The sequence below is a fragment of the Struthio camelus genome, chromosome 10 (genome assembly GCF_040807025.1).
Source record: "Struthio camelus isolate bStrCam1 chromosome 10, bStrCam1.hap1, whole genome shotgun sequence".
Taxonomy (NCBI): Eukaryota; Metazoa; Chordata; class Aves; order Struthioniformes; family Struthionidae; genus Struthio; species Struthio camelus.
The window spans coordinates 12114828-12142194 of NC_090951.1; the positions used below are offsets into that span (position 1 = coordinate 12114828).

A 27367-nucleotide genomic window follows, 5' to 3' on the forward strand; every position below is an offset into this window, starting at 1 on the left:
ATATATAAAGATGAGCCTGTTGCTTTCTATCATGTTATTTCAGAGAAGCGAGCGAGAAAGAGAATATTTGTGCACCCTGCATTCCTTACTGTGAGTTTCTGGACATCAAGTTGTTGATTAATTTTTATTCCCTGAGCCTCCCATTGTAATCAGGATTTTTCGGGTAATTCTTGGCTGAGAGGATGGAGCTCTGATGCTTTCACATTCCTCCTGCCACCACAGTAAAGCCTAGAGCGGAGAAGGGAAGAACATTTCTTGTTCCTTTGGCTGGATGGGCACGTGGTCCTCTCCTCCTGTGGCCTCAGTCCAGATACAGAAGCAGAATGCTGCTCTGCAGAGTTTCCCACATGCATGTCAGAAGTGTTCACCCTCTATGTAGCAGTCAAATTCCTCTTGTTTACGCTGCTTGCATGAATGGCAAGCTGTAGGGGAGCAGCATGCGAATTTACATAGTGAGCACTGCTAAGGAAGTAAGAAATGAATTCTTTTTCACTGAGATGACTTTAGAAAAAATCTTGAATGTTTGTTATTCTCTTGCCTTTTATTGTTATATTGCTCTCCTAGCTCCTAGGATTTTGAAATCCAAGCCTGCCAGCCTTCTAAGCAGTGCATCCTAGCCTGAATTCTGTGCTGCTCTCCTTTAAAACAAGTAATTGCTTATATTGGTCTCCAGTTGAGCAAACGGTCTATATTTTTATAGTGGTTTCAAATAAACTCGTAATCAGTTTTTCTGAAGATGTATTGTAATTGGGTTCTCCCCGTGATTTAAATTTTAAATACTTGTGTTTAGCTCAGAATGATGGTCCTTTTAATCTTTTCCCTCTCAGCGCGGTGTTAATACTGATAGTGGAAGTGTCTCCAAAGAAGCTTCATTTGAGGGAATCAGCCAGTAAGTGACAAGGTGCTTTTATACATTCATTGTTGTACAGTTGTGTTGAATTCATTTTATATTTCACGTTAAATGGTATTTTTGCTAATGACGGGATGTTGAATGCCAGATCAAATGTATTGGTATGTCTTTTGAAAAAAAATTTGGCATGCTTGTAATGATTTGGAAAATGGCAGGATTTTTTGGAAATCTCTTAGCAGATCCACTGCTAAGATCGTCTAATGTTTCTCTTTCTCTATGTTTACTTTAAGTATCTCAAAAAGCAAACAAACCCATGCCCCCCTTTCCACTTCTGGGGATGGAATATTTGATTTCTAGATTTCAGAAAAATGAATTTTTTAAGAGTAGTTCCTTTCTTTTACTAACTTGCACAGTATTAAGGTATTTATTAAGGATTCTGGTGTGAGCATTTTTCTGAAAAGATGTAGCATAACAGGTGTAAAATAGAAGATCACCTTCTGCATAGATGCGACCTTTCACTATCACTTAATATTGTCTTTTTATGAAGTTTGGCTACTAGTGGGGTGGAAATCTCCTCCTACATGAAGTATTTTGAAAAAGCAGTTAATAAAAAAAAACAAAAAACATAGACCTGTTCTGAGATGTGAGGATGATGGCTTCAATTTTGAATGAAATACAGCTGTCTATTATGTTGTGATATCCTAAAATTAGATCTGATGTTGAGTGGGTGGCCTTTTTCTGATCCTTGTCTTGCAGCCAGCCTGCTGTTTTTTCCTCCATCCACCTCTGCCCACAGAAGATCACGTTAATCCTGTGGTGATGGTGACACACACAATTAGCTACTATTCTGGGCACTCCTTGGTGCAGTCATTTAGCCTGCTTTCTCCTGAGATGGGCTTTTCTCTGTGTCATGTGAAATGAAATCTGGAGTCTGTTTCCATAATTACTCTGTTCTCCCCTCCACAACTTAACTGGAAACTTAATGACTCTATCAGAGATGTGGACACTAGAAAGCCACAGTGGCAGACGCTTAGGCATGTTTTGCTGCCTGGTGAGTTAAAAAGATATTATTTCGGAATAAGAGGAAGCCTTTTTTTAAGGAATATTTGGTGTCCTTTCTGCTGTTACAGCAATCTGGCATTCTGTGGCTTTCACCCAACCGATACTCAGTTATCTTCTGTTCTCCAGGCAGAGGTGGACTCTCTATGTTCTAGGTGGAGTGATGCCTTCAGTTTTATCTGTAACACCTCCACATGAAGCATAAACAGTTATTACCTCTGCCAGTAATTCCTTCTGGCAATGATGTACAAAGGTTTGCTTGAAATAACAAAAAGTTCTTTCGCTTCCAGAGTTTCACTGAAACGTTGGAGTTTAATTAGTAACACGTTTTGTTACAAGTCAACGTTTGGGTAGGAAGCCGCTTCATCTGGCACTTGACTTGCACTTGTAATGGTGTGTGTCCTGAAACGCTTCAAGGGGTTATGATGTTTTATCACTGGCTTCCCTGTTTGTGATAAACATGCTCAGATTGTTCTGATAGGAGCACTTCTCCAGTCTTTTGGGGGAATCTGCTGGCTGTTCAACAGATAATTCTCTTTCTGTTTGGAGAGCTGGGATATGTGTATCTCTCTCCACCCCTAGGCACAGAGTTGTTCATTTTGGGCTTTTGACAAATCTGGTTAGTGTCTTCCCCTCTCCTTCCCTGCTTGCAGCGTGGAAGGATACTCCTCCATTTTGTTATTGAATATGCTGGCGGATCCCCTCCATCTCACCTCTCTTGGCAGATGTAATGCCTGAAACCACTTGTCACTGCCCTTGTTCCTTAATTTCCCAGACTCCTCCTTCCGTCTTCGTGGGGGCTGTCAGGTCTGGTGTTAGGAGCTGCTCGGTTCCCATGCCCGCAGTAGGCAGCACGGAGATTGAACACTGCTAATTGAGGAAGTGCAGGAAGGGGGGTGAGCTTCCTTCGAAAATCTACTCTCCTTAGATCTTTCTAACCATACATAAATCAACAGTTTTATTTTGTTTCTCGACACAGACCCAAACCAGTTTCAGTATTTCGGCTTTTCTGTTTCTCCAGCTCTCCTCTATTAAATGCTTCCTTTATTAAAATGTTTCGATTTTGAATGTTTTGATTTCTTCCAAGATAACTAGCACCTGGAGAGTCTGCACCAAGCAGTGTGCCCTTTCAGGCCTCACTTCCCTTGTGCCTGCCGTTGAGTTCACGTTGCTTGTTCTCTCCTGCGAGCCTTTGTCTGGCCAGACTCAGTAGGCTAGCTATGAAGTTGTATTTTATTCCTGCGTTCTTGTTTCCTTCCGTTTTGCAGCTACCTGGTTGAGATGTATTTATTTGCAGAGGCCCCTTTGTGTTTTTCTTAGTCCCATTTGTCTTTATTCTCCTAAACTGGCTGTGTCCCTGTGCCTTTTTTGCTATGGATAATAATAGAAATAATGTATCATTTCCTGAAACAGCTGGATCTTGCTCTCTCTTTGCAGGCTGTTCATCTGCTCCTGTCTGAAGCTGCCTTTTTCTTGCCCTAATGATGTTGCTTCCCTGCCTTACTTTTTCAACCTTTTGAACTTTTCCCGGAACATAATTATCTAAACTATTTGATTAATTTTTCTGCTGTAATAAGTAGTCATTTTGCTTTTGCTGCGGTCATGGGTTATTTCTGTCCTCACCCTAAAGGTCACCCCGAGGTTATTTTTGTCTTGCCAGCAATGAGCAAGCTTGATTTTATGAATCTGCTGGTAATAGAGCCCATAATAACATATCATATCATAGGGTCCGTTAGTATATGGTCATTTCTTGTCCCTTTCAAAAAATATGCTGCATGTTTAAGAGTGGAATAAAAGTTTGTATGCTGCTGCTGCAATCTATTAAAAAAAAAAATTAGAATTACTTTATTTTGAAAAACATCCTGCTCATCAATGTATAGTACCACGATTCAGTGGACGGAGTAGTGTGGGACAGTGGTGACCTGGACTGTTTACTACTGTTGTTCCTGTTAATTCCCTGAAGTCGGCTTTATTTATGACTGTTACAAATCCTGCAGAAATGACTTGCTCTCACTTACTTTAGATGTATTCTGTATAGGAGACAGATTTCTAAAGTAGTTCAAATGCATTGTTTCCTGGAAATACATATTTCTATCTGCCAAGAAAGACTAGTTCCATTTTTTGTAATTTATAGACCCATTTGCCAGACAGGAGAGCAAGCAACTTTTTTTAAATCTAGTCACATGGCTGTTACATAACACTTGTAAAAATGCTTTGAGGCAATGTGACTAACCCTTGTAGAAAGTAGATTTTGAATCTTCAAGCTGTGTGGATAAAGCACAATGTGCTGCTTACTGCTGCACAAAGCTTTGCTCAACATACTTTTTAATTTCACTGACAGAATTGATTGATGTAAATGATAGAGAGTAAGCAATTGTACTTAAAGTTTAATGTTTTCCAGTGAAGTCCTTTGCTGCAGACCTACCCCTGCTGGGAACGACAGTGAAGATGAGCTGGCTGCTAGGCTAAGGCCTAGTGCCGTCAATCATTAGAGGAAAGCTGTTCTGTATTGAAGATGAGTAGAAAGTTCTAATATCATGTATGAATATAAGTTTTAGATTTTATCATCATATATACCAAAGCATATTATGCACACAGGAAAAAAAGGGTCTCATTATACAGTCTACTTGTACAGGAGAGATGTAGACTTCTTGCCTTTAAAAAAAAAAAAAAAGAATTCTAATGAAATTGGCTTGCATGGTAAAGGACATCTGAGTATGAAATCGATTTCAACGTGCCGTTCACTGTAATATTTCTTAGTTTTGCGTTGATTAAATGGGAGCATTAACACATGTTACAGATTGTAACTGTAGCAAAATGTCAATGTGTTTTTTTCCTCAAGACACACATCTCATCTTTTCAGTGCTGTCAGTTTGCAAATTGCAGTAAAACGTAGAATTGGATTGCTCTACATGATCCTCTTAGCATTAAGACGGTCCATGTATTTTTTAGAGTAAGTTATTTATGGTCTAGCGAAATCTAAACTTGCTGGAGGGATAGGTGGGTTTTTTTTATGTAGCACATTGTGCAAAAATTATGTAAATAACACAGTGTTTGCATATTTCTGTTAGTGATGGCGTGCTCTTCCCCTTGAGCTTATCATTTAACCAGTAACTTTCAGAATGTGGTTTGTTTAGCTGCCTTATTGCTAATTAAAGGGAAACATAATTTGAGTCATTAGTTCTAGAATTCGAGCAGTCATAAATGGGGCAGCCGTGCAGCTGCTTGCACAGGACCCGTAGCTATCGCAAGCGAAGCAGAGCTGAGACAGTTCAGTCCTTAATTGTGGGCTCCTTAGAAAAAGCTGTGTACGGTGTATGAGATTCTCACCTGAAACTGAATTGACACTCTGTCTCTAAGGTCTAAGATTTTGTTTTATACTTGACATTATGTCAGAAAGTCTGTCTTTCAGATGAGAGATAAAACTGCGGTTCTGCTTGTGACCTCCTGGCCCACCCCTGCACCCCCTCCTGTTTTAATCCTTTCTTTGGGTTTAATTGGCTTTCCCAACTGACAGCAACTAGAGTTTTAAGCAGCTGCCACATGTTAGGTGCTCCTGGCCAGTAAGTAAAATTTTCCTTTCTGGCAGCATGAAGACAATACAAGAGGAAGCCTTTAGGGTCAGGAGAGGCACAATCCAGGGACAGTACCAGAGACAGTGTATCTCTTGGCTGAAACGCTCTTCTCTAACATGGCTACTTACAGACCCAAACCTGTGTACATTCTTTTCTTTTCTTTTTTTTTTTTTTTTTGATACCCAGATGAGACATAATCTTCTGTTTGTCGTGAGGTTCATAGTTTTACTATTCAGCTTGTTTGATTTGTTTTTGGATTCCTCCATCTGTACTTAAAGTGAACATGTCAGATTCTTGAAAGAAGAGAAGTGTGTCAGCCTTCAGAGTCTGTGTCAGCCTTCTTCTGTATCTGCCCTTCCCTGCCCTATCTTTTCTTTTTTCCTTCACTTGCATAATAACCATAATTGCTTATACTTGTCTTATTTACATACAGCTGGTGACAGAGCTCTCTGCGTTGCTGCAGTATATCCTTACTCTTGCCTTCACTGATCTGTTTTTTGTCTGACGTACTGAGGACAATTATTGAAAGTCCTAGTATCGGCTGGGGTGTTTGCAGATTCACCTGCTCTGCATCTTGGTTTCCTCAGGTGTTGCTAAGCAGAATGCTCTGCAGCCAAATAGTTCAGTCTTTTGGGTTTTTTTGAGTTATCATAGATTGATTTTTATTATATCATTCATCAGTTTTCCTCAGCATATGCTTTATTTAAGTGGCTCTTCCATTCGAGAATTAGTTCTGTGTTGAACTACTTAAATAATAGTTTTTGCGACGATGATATTCAAATTGGGAAAAGTGCTTTTATCTCTGGTGTTACAAGACTTTTTTGTTTCCAAGTAACCAAATTTGTTATTTGTAGCTCTTGAAAAAAAAGAAACATAGGTTTTTGATCTGCTCTCCAAGGATGCAATAAGACTGTAGTATGATTAGAAGTGACTTCCAAATAATTTTTTAATTGGATTTGTGCTTTTGTTGCTCCCTTCTGAGGTGTAAAGAATGGTGAGTAACCCGGAACAGATTTAAATTTTCCTTCAAAAATATGAGAAAAGGAATTGTGGCCTTCCAGCACTCCTCTGAAGATCTGTTGGGAGCCTTGGGGCATTTTAATTTTCTTAAATGCTCTAATTGACGAGCCAACAGTCCTGAGTCAGAGAAAAATATCTTTGATGCAGCATACTCCTTACGCATTTAAACTGTGAGCAAAAACAAAACCTTGAACAACACTTGAAAATCCGTTTGTGTTCCACTTAATTGCTCAGCATCTTACTCCATTGGCCACTCTAGTGTTACTGTTTAGAGAGCCTCAGCATAGTTCCAAGAAGCCATGAATTGCTGATGTAGGAAATAAACAGAAGAACAGTTATGTTCGGATGGCCAAGATGAGATGGAAGCTTTTGCTTTGTCTTTTGTGATCTACAGAGGAGGCAAGGAGAGGTTGTTTTTCTTTTCACTGTTCTCCTCTAAGCAAGCTTGTTTATCACGTGCCATTTCTGTGCATACACAAAAATCTGAATGCTTAAAACGAGGGACAAAATTGGCAGTTCACTGTGTTTAATTTCACTGAAGTGTGTTTGAGGTGTAAAGTTAAAATCGTAGAGCAATCGTAGAGGTTGGAAGAGACCTCGAGGTCAGTCTGGCCCACCTGCCACAGAGCAGTGAATTGATAACTTACATTTTGCCTTTGCCAAAAGAAGGCCTCTACGAATTTCTTCCACATGCTGTTACCCTGTTTTCTCTATGATCTTAAAAGTATATGGTTTAGTCTCATGCATTTCAAAACGGAATACTTGCGCAGTGAAAATAAGTATGTGCATTCTTTGCACTGGGATCTATAGTGTTGTTAAGGAATTCTGATATCATATTTGACTTTGCAAGTTTTTGCAATTTCAGAGAAGATGCATTTTTAAAAAAAAAATAGAAAGTAAATATGCACTCTCTATGGTTGTGTGTGTAGGTGTTTTTTAATGTTTGTATCTTTTGTTTGTTAGATTTAATGTGAACAACAAAATCCTTCATCCTGAAATTGCAGAATGGTGAGTAGTATCAAATCTTTCTCTTTGAGTACCGTTGGAAATGTTTTATTCTATACCATGGCTTACCATTCCCTCAGCAGAAGCCTCCTAGTTTACTGTGTAAGTTTTCAATTTTAGTTGATTTCATGTTAGGGGTGGAAATAATGTACAAAAGTAAAAACACTGTTAAAGTAACAGCATTGAGAAGAGAAGAAATCAAGTAACGTTTTTTAAGAAATAAGCATCATTTCTGGATACACATTTTATAGAAAGCCTTTGGAGTTAACAATCACATCCATATGTGAATTTGGATGAACAGGAAAATAACTGAGCATAATTCATATTCTAACAATGAAAAACAAAGATAGTATTAAAACTATATCTGAATAGGTAATATTTAATAAGGTGTTATTACCTTCCTAGGATTTATTTTAACAGCATTCATTTTGCTGAATTATTATTCATATAACTATACTTTATAATTCTAGGGGAATTCTGCTGCGGCCTATCTAGCATAGCCAAAATTAAAGGGAGTGACTGTGTTAGGAGCATACAAAGCTATTGCATCTCACCGACTTTCTTCTGATCAGTATTGTTGACTTTGTCCTCAGGATTGCTTAATAACTAGGGCTTTCTAGTTTTTTATTTAGGATATTAGCTGAAGAGACAACATAGTGTATTTTTGTTAATGAGTTAAATTTTTAACTAAGCTTTTTGAGTGTATTAATCTGGAAATGGGGAAACAAATCCTTAGTTAAGACAGATAAGGTCAGAATCCTAAAAGGTAAACAGGAACGCGTACAGTCTGAGTACTGCTATTGTAGCTTATTGTATTGCATGCTGCTACTTACTATTCATTTTAATGTTTGTTTCATAGCAAATGGGCTAATAATAATCTTCTGCTCCCTTAATCTACATCTAATTGCCTGCTTGAAATCAACAACTTGTTTTTTGAACATCAATGCTATTTCAGAATACGCAGAATTTGTAATAGGTCAAATTTCTGTTGCTACAGTCCCTTTTCATTGCTTGATATGGTGCAAAAAGGTTTTAACAGGAAAGTGGGAAGCAGGGAGAGTTTTGATAATGTTTTTACATCACTGAATCGCAGATGGACCTGTAGATGTGCAGGAGCAGCAGCAAATCCTGCTGATGAGCACAAAGGGATGCAAGTCTTCTCTAACACAAAATTGTATGGGCTGCAAATTTTTAAATCTCAACTATTTCAGACTTCTAGAATTTGGACCCCATCTATCCTGCTCATCCCCTTTCTGAAACAGAGAAGTTACCTTATAGACTTGATTTCTGAATTTAAGAGTTGAGATGCAGAGATTCTTTGAGATGCAGAGTCTTGACAAATGTAGGCAGGGCACAGGAGCTATGAAGCTGGAGTGTGGGAATGTGCTTTTCAGATGCACAACTTAAACACATTTAGAAAAATTTTATGAAAAAGAAGCTTAGCAAACCCTATTTTCTTTTGCAAATATAAAAGTGTTTAAGTAATCAAACTACTGTCATTACTCAATGTCAGTGGGAAAGACCTAAAAATATTTGCATGTCTTCTGAGATCCCTGGTGCCATGTTACATAGAAAGGGTGTAGGTCATGTTAAGGGTTCTTCATAAAGTCTAGTTTTCCTGCTGAGGCAGCTGCTGGTTTTTAGCTGGTTGGTTGGTTGGTCTGGTTTGGTGTGGGTGGGTTGGTTTGCTTGTTTGTTTGTAGACATCGGGAACTTTCAGCCTTGGACGCTCCATGACCATGTGCCCAGCAATCAGAGCGTGATTCTCCAAGTGCCCTGATGAGCCTTTTGAGGAGCAGAGAAGAGAGCCTGTGGTTGCTGTTTTTATGCTCCTCATTTGCCAACCTATTTGTGTTCCTGTTAGCAGAGAAAGACAAGGGCAGCAGAGAAAGGAAGGGGGCCTGAGGAAGGCCTTGCCTGCCATCTGAGCTTTGGTCTACAGATAAACCGCACGACAGGGAGAGAGACGACAGCTCCAGCTGCAGGGCTTTTTAGGTTAGGGCTATGTGCTCCTTCCCAAGTTAGCTTTTGTTATGGTACTGATATTCTTACCATGGTGTTGCCTGATCGGCTTTTTTTCCCCTCTGTGGTAGATGAGGGGTTAAATCTTCCCTGGCAGCTCAGGGATGGAGAGGTATGAAGCCAAGCTCTGTGCTCTGAGGTTGTGCTAAGGCAGATGGAGGAGTGAGGAAGCAGAAGATATAGCACTTGGAGCAGTTTGTTGTGGTACAGGGAGGATTTCTTGTATGGTTTCTAAACGCTAGTCCAGAATTCTGATCTGCCTTCTCCTCATTCTTAAGCAGGGAGAGTACTTGGTATGTGTTCTCTCTGCTTCTGGCTTTAAAGAAAATGATATCCTAAGTGAAGCCAAAGTTCAGATTTGCATTCCAGAGTGATTTAAGCGATTTTATCAAGTTTGGTTTTCATCCTAAATTAGAGGTATTTTAAAGATCATCTTCAGGATTGAAGTGTCTGGTGAAATCAATATGTGAATGACACGGTATGTGTATTAAAACTTCCTAAATTATAAATTTCCTTGGAATCTAAAGTTATTGCCGAAGCAACTTTTTTGGAAAGCAATAACTATTTCAGAATTAAGAATATTTTTCTTTTAGGAAGGTGAATATTTTGGGTTATTTGATATATTCTGGGGCAGAGAGTTGTTTCATTTGAATTGTATGCTTGCACTGATGCATATTTTTTCAAATTCAGCAAGCCCTAAACTATTATGTTTTACATGATACTTGTCAGGAAAACCTCCGATCTGTTCTATTCTGTCAAACCTGCCAGCAGAAGGTGAAATGGATGAGCGTTCTGAAACAGCCAGAAAGAACTACAGCCTACAGAAGGCACCTCCAGTAATTTGCTATTGTCTTCTAAAATGCAGAGAAAATGGTTCACTGCCAGGGGCAAAGAGCTTGTGATTAATTAACGATCTCTTGCCTCCTGTGCTTTCTCTATGCTTTTTCAAAATCTCAACGTTTTCTGACTTATTATGAACATTAAGGATAAAACATAAAAGATTCTGACCTTACACTGAATTTGAATGTTAGCGGTTTGAAGAAGGCTGTTTTAACTTTTTTCCTTTTTTTCTTTCTTTTCTAATGAGTAAATATGACTTCAAACACATTCAAATGCTTTTAAATTTCAGGGCTCTCTTTTAAATTCAACTCTGAACATCTACCGTAAGAATTAATGTCAATGTTTTGAGAAGAAAACAGCATCCAATGAAAGACAAATGCCAAATTTATCCAATTTATCTCCCTAGTAATCAAAATGAAATTTTCCTACTGCATCACTTAGCAAAATGGACTATTTTTACTCTAGTGTACCAATGTCTGTCTACCATAGTGGTAGTGATGTTAGAAGATAGCTGTTTAGCAGTTTATGGATGGTTTTCTGCTTGTATATGCTGTATTTTCCTGCAACCTAAAAAAAAAAAAAGGAGGGAGGGGGGAAATTTGGTAGTTACATGCAGAAAATTTCATATATTCTGTATTTTGCATCGCTTTGAACAGCTATAACTGTTTCTTCAGGGAAGTACGTTAACATCCTAAAGCTTAGTGTAAACTTTTGTGTTTTCAGGGCTTTTTAAAATTTGTGTTGTAAACTCTAACATCTTTTTCAACTCTTTCAAAAGGAACTGCAATGTTGCTCAGTGTTTGTACAACTGTCTTGCAGGAGTTCACAGTAATGCTTCTGCTTTGCTCATAGGCTTTTCTATGTTACTAGCTGCAATACTACTTCAGTTAGCAGAACTGCTAAAGCTTACAGAAGAGCAGAAGTATATCAGCTGTGGTAGAGAGAGAAACTTCTATAAATGAATTGTGGAAAGGTAACAGCAGAGGTGAAAGGTGAAGACAAGTCAGGACTGCAGTGTCTGTTACTTGGGCAGTATCTCCCCTTTATTTACTAGGTGATCTGCAAACTAGTAATGTTTCCAAAAGGACAAGGGGGAGTGGACATTCCTAATGATTTTCCATGTTTATCACAGAAAGCAGCCTTTAAAGTTGCAGGCACTTACTAAAAAAAGCAAAACAAGAAGATTGATAAGCACTGAGCTGGTAACTGAAAACTAAATATTTTTGTCAGTATTATCAGGAATGGTGAACGCACTTGGAGAAGCAAACGTTTGTGTCTCTTTGGAGAAAGCACTGACTTAGGAACGTGTGGTGGAGTTACGCTAGTGCCACGCTTGTAATTGCCTGGAATTCTATTTGCTTTTGACCACTTGATTAATGGAAAGTAGGTCGTGCATGACTGAAATGATACTTGTTCCTGCTTTAAGCTTCTCTCTTCTGTCAGATGGCTGAGTTGCACGAAAAGACGACCTGCTCTTATGGCAAGTGTAAATAAAAGCACAAAGTGTATGTAGGAGAGGAAAGTGAGGGAAAAGAAATCTTTCTGCACTACTAAAATAAAAAAAAATAGTCATACGTTAATCCTGACAATAATAGACTTGTGCTTCTACTTTAACTTGATTGCATTGAGTGGTTTGGCTATTAATCTGAGACTTGCAATACCTGCTGACTCTGTATATTTTTACAGTTCTATTAGCTGTAGCCTGTAAATGATTTGTTTCTATTTAAATATTAATGAATATATTCAGAGTGTATAACTGGCCCAAGAGCTGTTTTTAATAGAACATTGAAGTTCACCTAGGTACACAAATGTAGTGCTTTTTTCCTACCATTATATTGAAAGCGGGGGAAGAAAGTCATGAAAACTGAGGACCTCTCCTCACCTGCTGGGTTGCCCTGCAAGGCTAACCACAATTCTGGACTAGCCGCACTTTCTGCCTGGTTTGGAAGAGTATTGCTTTTTGCTTCCTCACGAACAGTGAGAAGGTGCTGAAATACATGTCCTGTGGCTACCCCATACGCTGGTGGAAACTCCAACAGTACCATTGCAGACAGCCTAGGACCCCAGTGACCCTCTCTTTTGGGGGTCTGTTTGAGGATAAATTTGATCCTGTTTCTGCATGATTGTATATCCTCCCTCTCTTCTCTCCTAATGGTTGGGTGGTGCCTTTTTGTTGGTCTCAGAGTGACTAAATATTTTCTGTAAAATATTTCGGTACTTGACCTTCTGTAGATGAAGGTGATGAATTCCATAGAAAAATATAATTCTGAGACTGAACATGAATTCCTATATGCAAAAAGGCACCAGAGAAGTTAAGATCTAAAATAAATACCTTGACCCTGAAGCCTTATGACCTTATGTCAAGTAAAACAGATTCTAATACTACTTGTACTTGCAGTTGAGCAGTTTTACTTGCAGATCCTAATAAAGAGATTAGATATCTGAATTATGAAAGAATGTATTTTTCAGACATTTGCAGATCAGGAATATATACTGTATATTGAAAGTAATATAAAGGCACATCAAACAAGTATTAAATTATCCTGCTAGCACAAGCAGTCTTCCGAAGAACACGATAAAAAAGAGATCTATAAGCTGTTTCTCCCTCAGTCTAACATGAATATATTTGAGCTACTGTTTATGTCTTAGCTAAAAAGCAGAAGCAGAAGTTTGTTTCCTCATCCATGGTGAACAGATTATACCATTCCAGTGTAATTTTTTCACCTTTGCATGCATTTTAGAACCTAGTAGTTCTCATTCTCAACTTGCATAATTTTGTGTCATATCCCAATTTACTAAGCATGTCTAACCCATTCCCCTCTAGTGTGCTTCAGTTTGTAAAAGCATGTTGATTGATATCAGCATTTTAACAAAGATGTCTTTCTTTCGCCAAAAAAGTTGTGTTTGAATAGAAGTGACTATGCCGCATAGCAGCGCAATCACTTTCTGTGGAAGAATGCTGTTATCACACATCGGAGGCACTGATGGCTGAGAGACCTTTTTCTGGATTCATTCAAACTGCAAGAGCAGAAATATAGTAAATAGTCTTCTACAGCAGTATGAATAGGAGCATGTTACAATAAAAAAGCAATGTCTTGGTGACAGTTTCAAAATCTAACAGTTATGATCGTTTGTAACTGCTGCTAGGTCTGGAGTGGAATGGGAAAATACAGTTTAAATATTTCCACACAATTAAAAGGATGTAGTTTTGCTCTTTGTAAACAATAAATAGGTCCTTCCTTGGCTGCCTTTCAGATGGGTGAGTGAATTGTTAAGAAACCATGAAATCTTCAGTATATGTAGAAATAGAAAGAGTAGATGATCTTCAGTAGAAGTTTATGAAACTATCTCTACTTCACTGTTAATGTCACACTATAAATAACTGCTTTTGTTTGAAATAAGCAATAGAAAGAGTAAGTAGATAAGAGAATAATGGTGCATTTTTGAGATGAGTTCAGAACAGAGTATCAAGGCTCATAAATAACCACAAATTCAGTATCTCATAGGGCATGAAAAAGGTTTTTGTTTTTTGGTTTTTTTTTCCTGGAAGCATATGAAAGAGAATGGATATTGTGGCCTTAATTACTGCTCAGTATATTCTGAATTTCATGTGTTTTTTTTTTTTTTTTCTGCCAAGCAGAAATAGCATTTGGGTTCCCCTCCCTGCTTTTGAGGTATTGCAAATAGGTGGGAGTTGGGATAGTGCTGATTAGAAATTCTAGAGCTCTGGGAATTCCATTATGTAAACTAGCTTCAAGTTGTGTTTAAAAAGTAAATCAAGTATGCTTGTAAAAATGTTCCATTTAAAGTAAAGTCTGAGCCATGACAAATATAAAAGTTCATTACTTTTATTCCTAACGTATTGCAGAATGGGTTGAGAAAATGTTGATTGGACCACTTGTTTATTAGTATTAAAGTAATGCAGGCTGGTGTTTGAAATACCTGTGACTTTCCTTTGTAAGACTGTTTTGCTAATGGTGAATCAATGCCAATAAAGCATTGCTGTCATGAGTACTGTAATAGCTCTTCACTCTTGGGGTGTACACTCTTGAGGTATACCTAATTTTACCATAGATTATGCATATTATTTCAAGGTTTTTTTATTCTTTATTCTTCGTGTGCCAAATTGCAACCTAACCTGATTTCTGTTCTACTTTTCTTTGAGTCGTGTGATTAAGACAGACATGGAGTTGGAAGTTCTGCGCTACACCAATAAAATCTCCAGTGAAGCTCATAAAGAGGTAATGGATCCTTTACTGTTAATAATTTTTGCTCTTAGTGCAACAGTAGTACTCAAAAAATGTTCCCAGCAACCCTGAATTGCTTAGTAATAAAATAATGGAAAGGCTGGATAGAAATAAGAGGATAATATGCCTCCTATTATGGCCCTGTAATACACCTTGCATTGTCCTTGAACTCAATGACGCGTTTGTGATATGTGAGAATTGAAGTGTGGCTGTGCGCGAAAGCTGGGGAGCCTCAGCAAAAGGTGACTTGCTTGCAATCTATCTGCCCAAAGAGAGACCTGTACAGAGATGGAGAAAGAAGAGATCAAGATTTTCCTGGCCACTATCAGTGGGCACATATCTGAAACGATTTACAGTTTACTCAGTTCAGGTCCTTCATAAACAGAGAGAACATTTCCCTGCACCATGGAGGATAGTCTGGGGATACTTTTGATTGCTCCACAGATTGGTATGCTGAGGCAGCACAGTGCTTCACCACGCCATTGTGATGACATGGCTGTATGGCAATGATAAATCCAGTGTCTTGTGATGGCTGCTCAGGTCGCACCCGGCACTGTACCAGTCGAGCGAAACCGCTCTATGGGGTTGGATCACAAAGTGAAGGTTGGGTGTCAGTGCTGTACTCCCTGTCATGGTGCAGAGGTGCCATGAGTTGTGACTGGTGACCAGTGAGAGCTTAATTAAAGTAGCTGATGAGGTCACGGACCCAACTGTTGTCTGCCCGTGTTCCTCAAATGCCTGGGCTGTCTGTGAAGAACATTTTAAAGGGAATGTTGTAAAATTACAAAGTCTATGAATAATCAAAGCACTTGCATTCATTCCCCTTCGTCCTTCATCATCCTTGAACAAGCTCATCCCATCTGAAATGATTCCTTCTATACAGAAACTGCCTGAAATTCATAATCCATAATCAGGCAAAGAAATAAACCAGTGCACGTTCTCAGCAAATCTGAGAACAAAATTTAGGCTTATGAAATGTAACCTAGCGATAACTCCAGTAATTTTCTGTTTATTCAGATTTCAAAAGAGAAAAGAGAATCTTCCTTTGGTGTACGTTACAGTTCAGTTTTGTTTTGGTGGTGTTTCATAAAAGTAAAACAAAAGGACTTACTGCCAAGTTCACCGGAGCTTTCAGAATTAAGCATGCCTATTTTGATGAGCTGCACTTCATTAGGATATACCTGTGGCAATTAGATATGCTTTATTGCTGAAGACTGCAGGCATTCATAAAGATTAAAATGAGTTTGATTTCTAATATAGTTTTAAAATGCATCTACTGATATAAATTTAAATGAAGTACAGATGATATTTTTTGTAATATATGTTCCTCTAGAGATATTCAGTCATAAGTCATACATTTATAAATATGAGATTCCCTCTTTCTAAGAATGTTCCATGTTAACATGTGTCTTCTTACAGGTAATGAAGGCAGTAAAAGCAGGTATGAAAGAATACGAGATGGAGAGGTAAGAGTTCTTTCAAAAAGTTTAGTAAAAAGGAAAAGTCTCTCTTTAGGAGACATAGAAGCAGTAGCTGAGTGAGGCAAAGCAATAGCATCGATTTAGCAGAGGTTGAGCGCTCATTGCTGTTTCAAGACTATTTGAAGCATTATTTTATTGTTTTGAGGTGGCACTTCATGGCAGTTTCAGCCATGTATTTAATGATGGTTGATTTTTTTTTTTGGTTATGGTTTAGAGTGGTATAATTCTCTTCTTGGAGTCTTAGTAATTGACAGTAACTTTACAAAATAGCTGTTATTGTTTGAAGGCATCCAATAAAATGGTGTTTATGGGTAAACATTGCCATTATGCTGGTTATGCTTAGAAGACTACACATATGAGTGTTTAGCAACCTTATAAATGGAAGTGTTGGATTATGTTTCACCTGGAATTACAGGTCACCTTTGCCTGTGCTTAGCCTGTGCTGTACAAAGAGCTCATCTCATTGCTACATCTGTTAGGAAGTCAGCGAGAATATAGCATATATCTCTTTACTGAAGAAAACATGCTTGTTGTTGTTATTGTAAAATCAAAACACAGTACAGGCATATATAGGAGGGATTATCTACAAGTAGTTGACAGAGTACTGGCATGTCCAAATACAAGGAAATTATTGCTTCCTCTTTTAAATCAATATTTTCATTAGGTTATCATCAGCCTATCTTATAAAGCACAGTTTTGATCACCAAGTCCATTTATTTTTAACATGCACATAATATCTTCAGGGTTCAAAGTATTTGCATAATGAAGCAATAGAAAATAGCAGTCGTATATCGGTTAGTGTTGTTTCTTGACAATCGCTTTTCAAATGTTGGTTTAGCAGGCTGACTGGGGGGCTCTGTGAGGTAAAATCAAGTGACCTCAATATTGTCATCAGGATGGGCATAAAACTTCAGTTCTACAGACTCTGTAGGCTCATGGTCTATAGTCTTCAAATTGCAGCTACGTGTACCACTAGTTGACAGGAAAAAAATTCAAGTTATATATATTGCCTGTGCTATACATGCTGATCATGAAATTTTGGTTCTGGAAGTCAATGGAAGTCAGCAGTTTCTATAGAGGAGTGTTTGTTCTGAAGTGTTTTTGAATATTGTGATCTTGGCTGTCAAGCCAAATACAGATATATACTCTTCTGTAAGCCTATGAGGTCTATTGCATTTTCACCCCCGAGCTTTTGTTCTTCTCTGGCTGACTTCTTTCATACACATCCACCTTCTGAAAATATTATTTGTGTCTTTCAATAAAAAATGAGGCAACTTTCTATTAAACCCTTTAAAAATTGCCTTCTCTTCTTCCATATGTCTTGATAGATTACACTTCTTGAAAGAGTTTGAGGTTATTTCATTAATGAAAAACATCTTGGCAGACTACCTGTGTACTGTTCACCTTTGAGACTGTAATTAGTACTTAAGTTTCTGTCACTGTGTGGAATTCATCCTTGTTCCAGTTTCTGTTCTCTTATTGCTTAGGGAAGGAAGGGTCCTAAAAAGACAAAACCAGAATTTTCTTACCTTTCTGAAAAGAAGCACATAACTGAAATGTTTAGAAATGTGGTTAGAAACAGTCCAGGAAATCTCTAACCTGTGTACAGATAAACCAAAACCTAAAAGTAGATGACATCCAAGATAGACAATTTTTGTTGAAATTGTGGATTGTTTTTCAGCTTTTTTCTTGTCAACAAGCTAGATAGCTTGTATCCTGCACTTCTGGTACATCCAAAACGTAAGAGTGCAGAGAGCAGAAGTTCTCAGTCTATGTAGGTTTATCAAAACATTTACACTTATCTTTGAGAATCTACTGAATTTTTTTCATTCTCTGATGTGCTTCCACTCCTCTTGTGAAAGTTTTCCGAGTTGTGTGGCCCTCCATCCCACGTCCATTTGCATTTCCCACTGATGGCTGTGAAACACAAAACAAACAAAAAATCCACAATCATGTTGCTCTACTTCACATTCTTTGACATCGTGGAGTATAGCATGAGTGTTTTTGAGAATAAAGCTATTTGGACCTTGTCTTCTAGGAAGAATAACAACAGAGATTCCAAATGGAATTAAAATTTTCTATTATGACTTTTAGGACCTAAGACTTACCTTTTCTTTGTTCATTAAGTTCAGCAGCCATCCTACCAGAAATAAGTCAAGTTACTTCTGCTGTATAAAACAGCAAAAAAGTGTTAAAATACTCTAGGAAATGTATTTAAGAGTAAAAAATATATAAAGCTAGTATATTTCTGGGTCTATCGTTGGAATCATTCTCTGAGAACTAATTGGAAGGAAATAAAGTAAATTATGGAGAAATCTCAAGATGATAAGCTCTTTTTTTATGAAGGTTTAAAGCAAAAATGTGCTGGAAGTATTCTGAACAACTGAGGTCTACTGGTAAATGATTTTCAAAGAGTAATGCATTAGTACTGAGGTATACCAAAAATTTAACTGCAAGTCCAATCAGCCCTGCTTTTTTGTTTGTTTGATGTTGTTTAACTTTATTATGTGGTCAGTTGACTTTAAGGAGACAGCCAAGCCAAGTCATTCCATCTGCTAAAACAATGAAGTAAGAAAAATCTGACCACACCTGCTCAGGGGAAGCATGATGCTGTAGCTATAAGGCAATGGTCTGGCACTGCGAAAGGCTGATTTTATTATCAGCTTGTTAGGGGAAACCGCTTCGCCGTTGCCTGTCTGCTTCCCTCTCTGTAAGGTTTGTCTGCTTTCGCTCTTTGAGACTTAAAATACGTCAGTGCTAAGGTTGAGTTCCAGTGACGGAGGGCAATATATGTCCCGTATGGTCTTGCAGCAGCTGGTTGCCGCCAGTCAACTAGAGCGGTTCCTGGGTGTGACGCTGGCTCTCGCCTGTGGCTGCGGAGCGGGGAGCGGAGCCTGCTCGGAGCCTGCCGGCTGAGCTGAGAGCCCCTTGCCCAACGCACGGGTGGATGTCCCCTCGCCGTTAGAGAAGTGTCTCGTGCAGGGGGTCTTTGAGATCCTTACCTACAAGCATACCAGTATTTATGGTGAACTAGGAATGACTGCCATCTGAGACTGGTATGAGTTCTCTACCCTTATTCTTTCTAGTGCTTTCCCTGATTGTAAAGCAGAACTTAGTCTCTGAGATGATTTGTTGTCAAATCTGTCAATGTTAAATTTCATTATCTGTGGAAGTTTGAGAGTGCTCTCGTGGATTATGGCTCTCATCTTTCATTTATTTCCCTCTCTTCTGCTCCAGTGGAACAAACTGAAAATAAAACACCTGTTATTTCACTAGAAAAGAGAAAATAGCCAGAATCATTTTATTTTCCCTTGGGTATTTCCTTTTAGTGAAATGCTGATTATTTTAGCTAATCTGGATTTGCCATTTCCCATCTTCTGATAGATTTTGTTCTTTGAATATTCTTGGGGAAGTTACTGACTGCTGTGCCAAATCATCTTTAAAAATATTTCGATTTTCCGTGCTTGGCCCAGTTTTCCGATTGAGAGTTTCAGCTCAAGCATAGCCTGTATAAGTCCTTTGCATTAATATACGTCAAAAGTAAACAAAAATGAGCCCATTACATTCTCTTGCAATATTAGGGTGACTGGCAAAAATGCACAAGTGAATTCTTAGCAGTTGCTTTTTGATTTGGGAACAGGTGTCAAATCATTCCATGACCCTCTCTAGTATTTGCATATAGGATTTATTTTTATTAAACAAGAGCCTAGCACTTCATTAACCTCCAGCAGCATGCCAGTCTGCTCAGTGACTGAAACGTGATTTTTCTTTTTCTTGAAACAAAATTTTTTTAAACAGTTGTTTGGATTGTGTAGCCTTGTTTCCCAAAGCTGCCTCACAGTTAGAGATGGTTTTTTTTCAATGTAAGTTACTATTGTCAAAAGTTTGTACTCAAAACTTTAAGATACACAAAAAGCCTGTGAACGAGGGGAGAAAGCTGTCTCTCTCTCCCCGCCCCCTTCGTTTCTTTAATCTGCTCATTTTTCTTTGTCCTGCATGCCTACACTTCTGGGTGATAGGGCTAGTATATGTCTGCCCATTCTCTGCACAATGTTTGGGTAGGTAGATAATATTGTACCCAGTATTATTTGTTTTGTCTTTATGTCTAGCGCTATTAGGAGAGTAGAAGTAAGAAATGGATTGGCAGAAGTTCCTGCCTTTTGCAAAGTGTCAGCACTACAGGACAGCTGAGGAGCTTCTCTTCAAATGGAAGTGAACTGAGGCTTGAGGGGGAGCTACCAGCTGAGCCAGGCGGCTTTGTGGTCAAGCCAGGGACTGCCTATCAGAGATAGCAGCTCAGGGTGACCTGAAAAGGGTCATTTTCTGAAAAGGGTGGCATGAAGTGAGCTACAGCAATCCAGGATCAAATAGGCATTCTTGACTCCTAGGAAAGGCAAGAGCCTGTTTTGAGTGATGAGGCAAGCAAAACAAGTTTTTCATATAGAGAATGTTTCTCACAGGTGCATAAATTTGTCTTTTAAAATGTGTGTGCCCCCCTTCCCCCCCCCCCCCAAAAAAAAAAAATTTCTGTGAAAGAATTACCTGCTTTCACTATCACACAGCTCTTGAAGAGCACAGTAAACCAAAGTATCCACAGCCTAGTGCAGCTCTGACAGCCTGTGACAGGTAGCTCTTAGTGGTGTAAGTGAGTTAGCCATTGAATTGCAGGGAAGGCAGATATACCTTTGCCAGGAGGAGGAACCAGATTCAAATGGAGACTACCTAAAATCTTCTTTCTACCTTTCCCCTCTCCCTTCCCTCTCCTACCTACCTTCCATCTCCCAGAAAACCTAGAGAGGATCTGCTGTTTAGCTCCATGTAGAGCGACTTGGCAAGCCTACCTCAGTTGCAGTGTCAGGGGTATTAGTTCCCATATAGTGCAGTTATACTGGAAATTCATTTCCAGATGCTTATTTGTGATGTCAGTTTAAATATGTAGATTTCCAACTATTCTGTGTGACGCTTGTTATCTGAGTTTTTGGCTTCTAGATTTGGGGATATTCATCTCTTGGACATCACTTTAATTAGCTCTTTGTGTAGAAGAAGACTCCTTATTTGCATGGGACTCTTCTGTGACTTGTGATTGAGGGAGCACATAATTGAGTTTTATCTTCTGTGAAAACTCTGTGGAATCAGACATTGTGAGAACTTTAAAAGAAAACCTTCTGCCAGTACACAGATGACAAAGAATAGTCACCACACTGGTATTAGAAAGTAGTTCCCTTCAGTTCCCATATGTACAGAACTAGGCTTGTTTGTATACCAGGATGTAATAATCCCAATTTTAAATGCTATGTCATTGTATGCCCTTACAGGGTTAATAGTCTAGTTTGTGCTATGATAATTCATAATTACCCTTTTATTATCTTTTTGGAAATCAAAAGGTAGGGACAATTTTTATTTTAATATTCAATCTGTTTGAAAATTACAAGCGATATCTGTGACTGTTTTATAGAATAAACGTTACTCTGTGTATTAGAGGAAGAATAATCTTCCTTTTCAAATTAGCAGTGGTCTCAGTTTTTACTGAATCTAGCATGGAATTGAGATAGTGAACTAATTAGCATTACCAATAACAAGCTAAGATTTCAGATTTGTGAAATGGAACTCATTGTAAAAGACAGCAGGCTGAACTGAATATTGTTTGCTGTGGATTTTATTCATGCTTGTTCAGACAAGTCAAAAGTAAAGATTCCACCGTATGTCAGGCTTTATCTGAATTGTGAACTTTAGTTCAATAATTCTTGCTAATTGCTGTGGAAGTAGGAAAATCAGAATTTTGTGTTTATTGGCCCTTTTCTTTTGATGACCAAAACTGCTACATAATTGGACTCGGGGCTTGAAGCCCAACAACTTGAAATGGGTAGAATGCTAAAGATGTCCATTAGAAACAGGTTGTCACACACTGACCTTCTGAAAATCCAAAGTGTTTTAGACGGATGAAAAGAAAATGCACAGATTCTGTTCCTTGCTGCCAGTATGCGCCCTGCATACAGTCTTTTCTAAGCAGGTTCTTGTAGCACGCTCACCACCATAGCATGCAAGTGCCGCCTTCTGGCACATTAAGCAATGTTACTAGTATCTGTCTTTTGTTGTTGTTGTGTTTTGCATCATCTCTAGGGGAAGAATTGTGCAGAACTGTGTACTGTTTTAGCAGGTGGTAATTTTTTAGTATACAGATTATATGCAGTATTGAAAAACACAAAGTCAAAATTATACCTAGAGGATAATATGGGATAGTCTTTTTTAGTTTGGTTCTCCATGCAGATGAACTTGATCTCTTTTGTAGAATGTCGTATTGCCCTCAAGTAGTGTCATTTTTTGACACTAGGTCATCCTAGGTCTTTGTCGTAGTGCTTTAGGTGAGCTTCTCTTCAGAGATCTTAGGTGTGGGCATTGAATGCTTCTTCAGGACTGAGATTGCAAATGATTAAAAAATCATATGCATGGGAAGTTAATGAAGGCAGCAAAGGACAAAGCTGTCAATGGTTGTCTGTAGTGAGAGATGCTACAGTATTGAGTTTGCTTAGTGCTGAAGTCTTGGTGCCCATCCATGCCGTGTTTCGTATGTCCAGACAGAGCAGAGGAAAGCATATGTAACTTAAGCTGAGTTGTATAGCAGGATAGAACAGTGTTGACTCCCCAGGCAGAAGTGATGGAAAACGAACTCAAATGAAACTTAGGATTGGAGAGGAATCTGAATCATATTAAACAGTTTCTACTAAAAGGGATTTGCCCCTGTTGAGAACTCCTCAAAATCCAACATTATTTTTGGGTTACTTGGATTTTGCTTCTGCCAACTCTTCCTGAGTAGATCAAACTGAGCCTTAAGGCAGTCTTGGGAAGTGAGGAATGCAAAGAGCTTTGACAGCTAAGTCTGTGTCCCATCATTCATCTTGTGAGACCTATATGTTTAAAAGAACCAATGAGAAACTTGATGTTAGAGGGCTCCACAAGTTAGTCACTTAGAGTGAGTTACAGTTACCGTCACTTATCGCTTCATGCAATCCTCTTGTAAAATACCGTGTTTTCCAGACATATTGCACTGGATTTCTGCTATTTTTTCTTATTTCCAGATGAATCGGCTGCATGCAATCGGTCAACCAACGAATGCCAAAGATGGGCAGCATTCTTATCCTCTGTGTGTTTAGCACATAGGTTGTGAAAGTTCTGTGAGGTTGTTGGGGTGCCATTTATACCTGTAAATTTTAAATATTAGGCATGTGTGAAGTTTAGGATATTAGAAATGACATATTAATAGCCTTAATGGCCCGCTTAATCTTTAGAGTTTGAAATGGGAAGTTTGGCACTCGGTAATGCTTTAGGCTTGGTCAACTCTCCAGGCTTAGTTTTTTCTTTATTATGTGTTTGGAAGAGAAAAAGAAGAATATATCTATTACTAATGTGTAGTTTTGGTTGGAAATGGTAACAGCATTTCGGGAGTTGGCTTTCCCATTCTGCCAAGTTTTGGGAAGGTTCAGAGATGTCTGTGTTCTTTACTGGGGCAAATCAAGGCTTCCAAAGTGAGAGAGATTCCCCTACAAAGTAACCTGAGTCCAATGATTTGAGTGTACATGTGTTGCCATGTGGGAAATGAAAGTTGAAATCTATGTGTGGGCAGGAGTCTGCCTGTCTCTGATTCAGGCCTGAGGTTTGGTTTCTTGCATTTTAGAGTGAGTCCCTGGTAGGTGAGGAGGAGTCATCTGTTTTTAATCAGAAATTCTGTCTTTGTGAAAAGGAAGTCACTATCATATGGCAAGAAACCATTTAACTGAGAAAAGTCCTGATCAAGGACTATTTCTTTCTCTTTCGCAGGTGAAAGAGACTTATGTTCCTAAGACCTTCACTGAAGGTCTAGAGTGTGTTTGGGCAGGAACTACTGCCCTCCAGGAACACAGGTGAACTAATTGGTTATTTGGGACAGGGGGGAAGGAGATCTTTGTTGCCTGAAAGACTTCCTGAAAAAGTGTGATAACTTTGTGGTAGAGATGACTTGTCTTCTGTATTACTTCAAGCTTCATTTTGTTGGTGGTCCTAAGCACTTGGGATCAATGCAGTGATTCTTACCACCTTGGAGCTAGATTTGGCAGCTTTTAGAAGACTGGTAAACTACTGTTCTCTGAGCCTGTAGTGCAGTCTGGCATACAGATTGAAAATTAATCAGTTACATTTTATCCCGTCGGTCTGTGTTAACCTCTGATTTCCACTGTTGGTGTCTGGTCTTTTTGCCCTTCTCTTCAACCAGCTCAGGTGTTGGCAAAGCAGCCTGAGCTGTGGGGAAAAAAAGAGGCAGCACTTGCAGAGGCAGAGTGTTGATGTTTGAGGCCAGTGCACAGTTCAGCAGGGCTTCGGTTTCTTGCCTTGTGAACAAAGGGCTGCATGTTTGTGAACAGGCTTTGGACAGGCAGATTTCATGACCTGCATGCAAAGTGCTTGTGTAGTATTTTGTTTGGCCCCCATATTAAGAAAGAAGTGATGAAGTGTTCCCAGCAATTGGAGAAGATGTCAAAAGAAGACTTAGTAGTCGCAAACTGTGTCTGCATCTTCATGAACTGGGAGAAGCCCTGCTTCCTCTGCTTCCCTTCCTAGAAAAATTCTGACTTCAGCAGGCTTGCTAAACCTCCCTCATACATTGTCATCACAAATTAACTGTTATAATCTTTTATTATCCTCAAGGCAGTAGGTTTACATATCCCATACAACAAATTACTGCATTATTTTCTCAGAATATTTAAAATATTCAAGAAAGTATTGAGGGCAAATTAAGCTTTATTTTGGGACCCCAACCTAATTCTGAGCTAAGTCCTTACTGCACTACTGCTTACACTGCATTGTTGAACAGGAGTTCGAACATCAAATATTCAATTTGAAACTGAAAGGAAGATTATGAAGCAGTGGTGATTATGTTTTGGCATTTTGTGTCACTGAATAGCATTTGTGTGCTATGCGCTATGTGGGTGGCTGTGTATTTGCTAAAAAGCATAACTGAACATGAAAGTTTAATTATTTCTTCAAGGCAAATCCTCTCTCCCATGGACTTAAACTTGCGTAAGAAAAATGAAAATTCATAAGGAGTGTAAAAATTGGCTAAAATTAAAAACCATTTATTTTTACCCTATTTATTCATCTGAATAATAAAATTTCCCCATGGGTCTTTGGAGCATATGTGGAATAATTACACTGTAGAAGTGGTACTTTAGTTTAGCTTCTAGAGCTAGGGCAAACATTGTGATTATGCTGCAAGCTTAAGTCTAGGTTTTATAGAAAATCTCATTCAAGGCTCTGTTGCCATCAAGTGCAGAAAACTGTGACCCATGGATTGGTCCCTGTGGGAGCAATTATTCTTTACAGGTTTTTTTTTCCAGCACTGAATATTATAAATGTCAGAAAAAAGTTTAACCCCAGTAGGTCTAAAAGAATGTTTCCGTATCTGCTGGCAAGAATATGAATTTTTAGCTTGCATTTGCAAGCAATTTATGATTAAGCTAGGATTTTTTTTTTAAAACTTGTCTTTATAAACAACTGAAAAGTAACAATGTTGTCTTTTGGATAATGTCTGTATGCCTTGGTGAGGACAAAACAGGAGGGTTGGAGTTGCCAGCTACTACATAATGCAGCGCTACACTGTAGACTCCCTTATTGGTATTCTTGCATGTTGGGTGCAGTGTGAATTGAAGATTAAAAGCTCTTGTCTTCCAGTGGCAGAGGGGGAGAGTATGGAGTCAGCTGATGTTGCTTAGGAACAAGGGTTAGGATCTGACATCCAGTAGGCATGAGTGAAATGTTTTGGTTAACAAGAGGAGTATGTTCATCTCCCAGCCATCAGTCTGTGGAAGGCAGTAGGCAGACTCTAGCGTAAAAATCCCAGGAGCTGATGCTTTCCCTCAGAAGTCTACTTCCCCTTGAAGAGATGCAATGTGTGCGTTCCACCTACTTGATTTACCTTTTTTTTTTTTTTTTAAATTCTTATCAATCAAAGCATGGCCTTTGTAAGGGTAAGGCGGAGTCACCGCCTGGACTCCCGGCAGGGACAGATAAACGAACACAAGGCACACTAGGATCCATACTGAGCGTTTATTACCTCTGCATCTGAGCGGGGGTTCCGCAGTGATTTCCAGATCGAGGCAATAATAAAGCGGGAGAGTCCCTGGCACCGCTGAGCGTCAGTCCATGGCGAGGAACGTCGCAGGGGCACTATGTGAGGTTTTTATGGACTACACACTTGCGTAGCAAGCACACTGAGCTCACCGCTACTTCCGATTCAAAGCCCAGGTATAGCACCGCACTGGCACAGGCTCAGCCACGTGACAATGGGTCAGCATGCCCTGTTGATGCTCCTTTTCCCACGGAACGGTCTGGCTAGCTTCCATCGCCTATCTCCTTGACATTCTTCCACGTTTTCTCATACAGCATTACTCCAAACACACAAAATAATATCTTTCTAGTAGTTAAAATATGCACCAAATTTCTTTCCCCAACCCACTCTATTTTTTCATGCATCTTCTTCAGTGCTGGACATTTATATTTTTGTTAACTATGAGAAGATGGTGATGAAATGGATAGAACTTCCATTATGTGTTCAAAGGCTTTTGCAAGGTGAAAATAGTTGTGAGATGCTAAGAGGGGTGTTATACTTCCTATCGCTGTGAAGTTCAAGTCTGCGAATGAGCAGAAACACCTTTCACTTAAACTGCAGTAAGGCATAAGAGAAGAGTCAATCTCAAATATACTATCCTTAGGACAGGTAGGGTCTCAGATAGTTGTCACCTTCATTTGTACTTGGACTTGCATAGGAGATTGGGGAGGTGTCTTCAGAAATGTTAATGTTCATGAAGCTTAGAGTGACATGAACTGCTTTCTGCATTGGCTAAAGGTTCAGATCAGCCTCCAAAAGTAGCTCCTGAAAAATCCTCTCTTTGCTTTATAGTATGGAGATCTGTTGAGTTCTTCAGATTGCTAGTTCTGTGATCTCTGACCTTTTAAGAATCGTAAGAGACTTTGATCCAAATGTTCAGTGAGATTTCTGATGATGCTATAGACAAAACTGGCTTGATAAGGGACTTGATTAATCTCACAACAGGCAGAGGGAGCAGGTTCACAACTGGTGGCTGATCTGCGCGTTTGTTCCTCAAGGAGATGGGCTAGATCTCCTCTAGGCAGAGGAGATGATTCAAAGGCCCCCTCCTCCTCCATCGTTGAGTTCATTCTTAATCTATCTTATCCTACGGTATATACCATTAAGTCGTGCTGGTTTTATTCCTCTTTCAT

At 38.9% G+C, this 27367-nt stretch overlaps 1 protein-coding gene across 1 annotated transcript in view; it reads left to right on the forward strand.

Annotated features, from left to right (window-relative positions):
• The window catches only part of PEPD (peptidase D), a 143727-nt gene that overhangs the window by 26547 nt on the left and 89813 nt on the right, over nt 1–27367 (forward strand). The window contains exons 6-9 of the mRNA XM_068955612.1: nt 828–889; nt 7468–7512; nt 14537–14612; nt 16038–16084. Coding sequence (XP_068811713.1) covers nt 828–889; nt 7468–7512; nt 14537–14612; nt 16038–16084 — 230 coding nt within the window. The remainder of the gene's footprint in view (nt 1–827; nt 890–7467; nt 7513–14536; nt 14613–16037; nt 16085–27367) is intronic.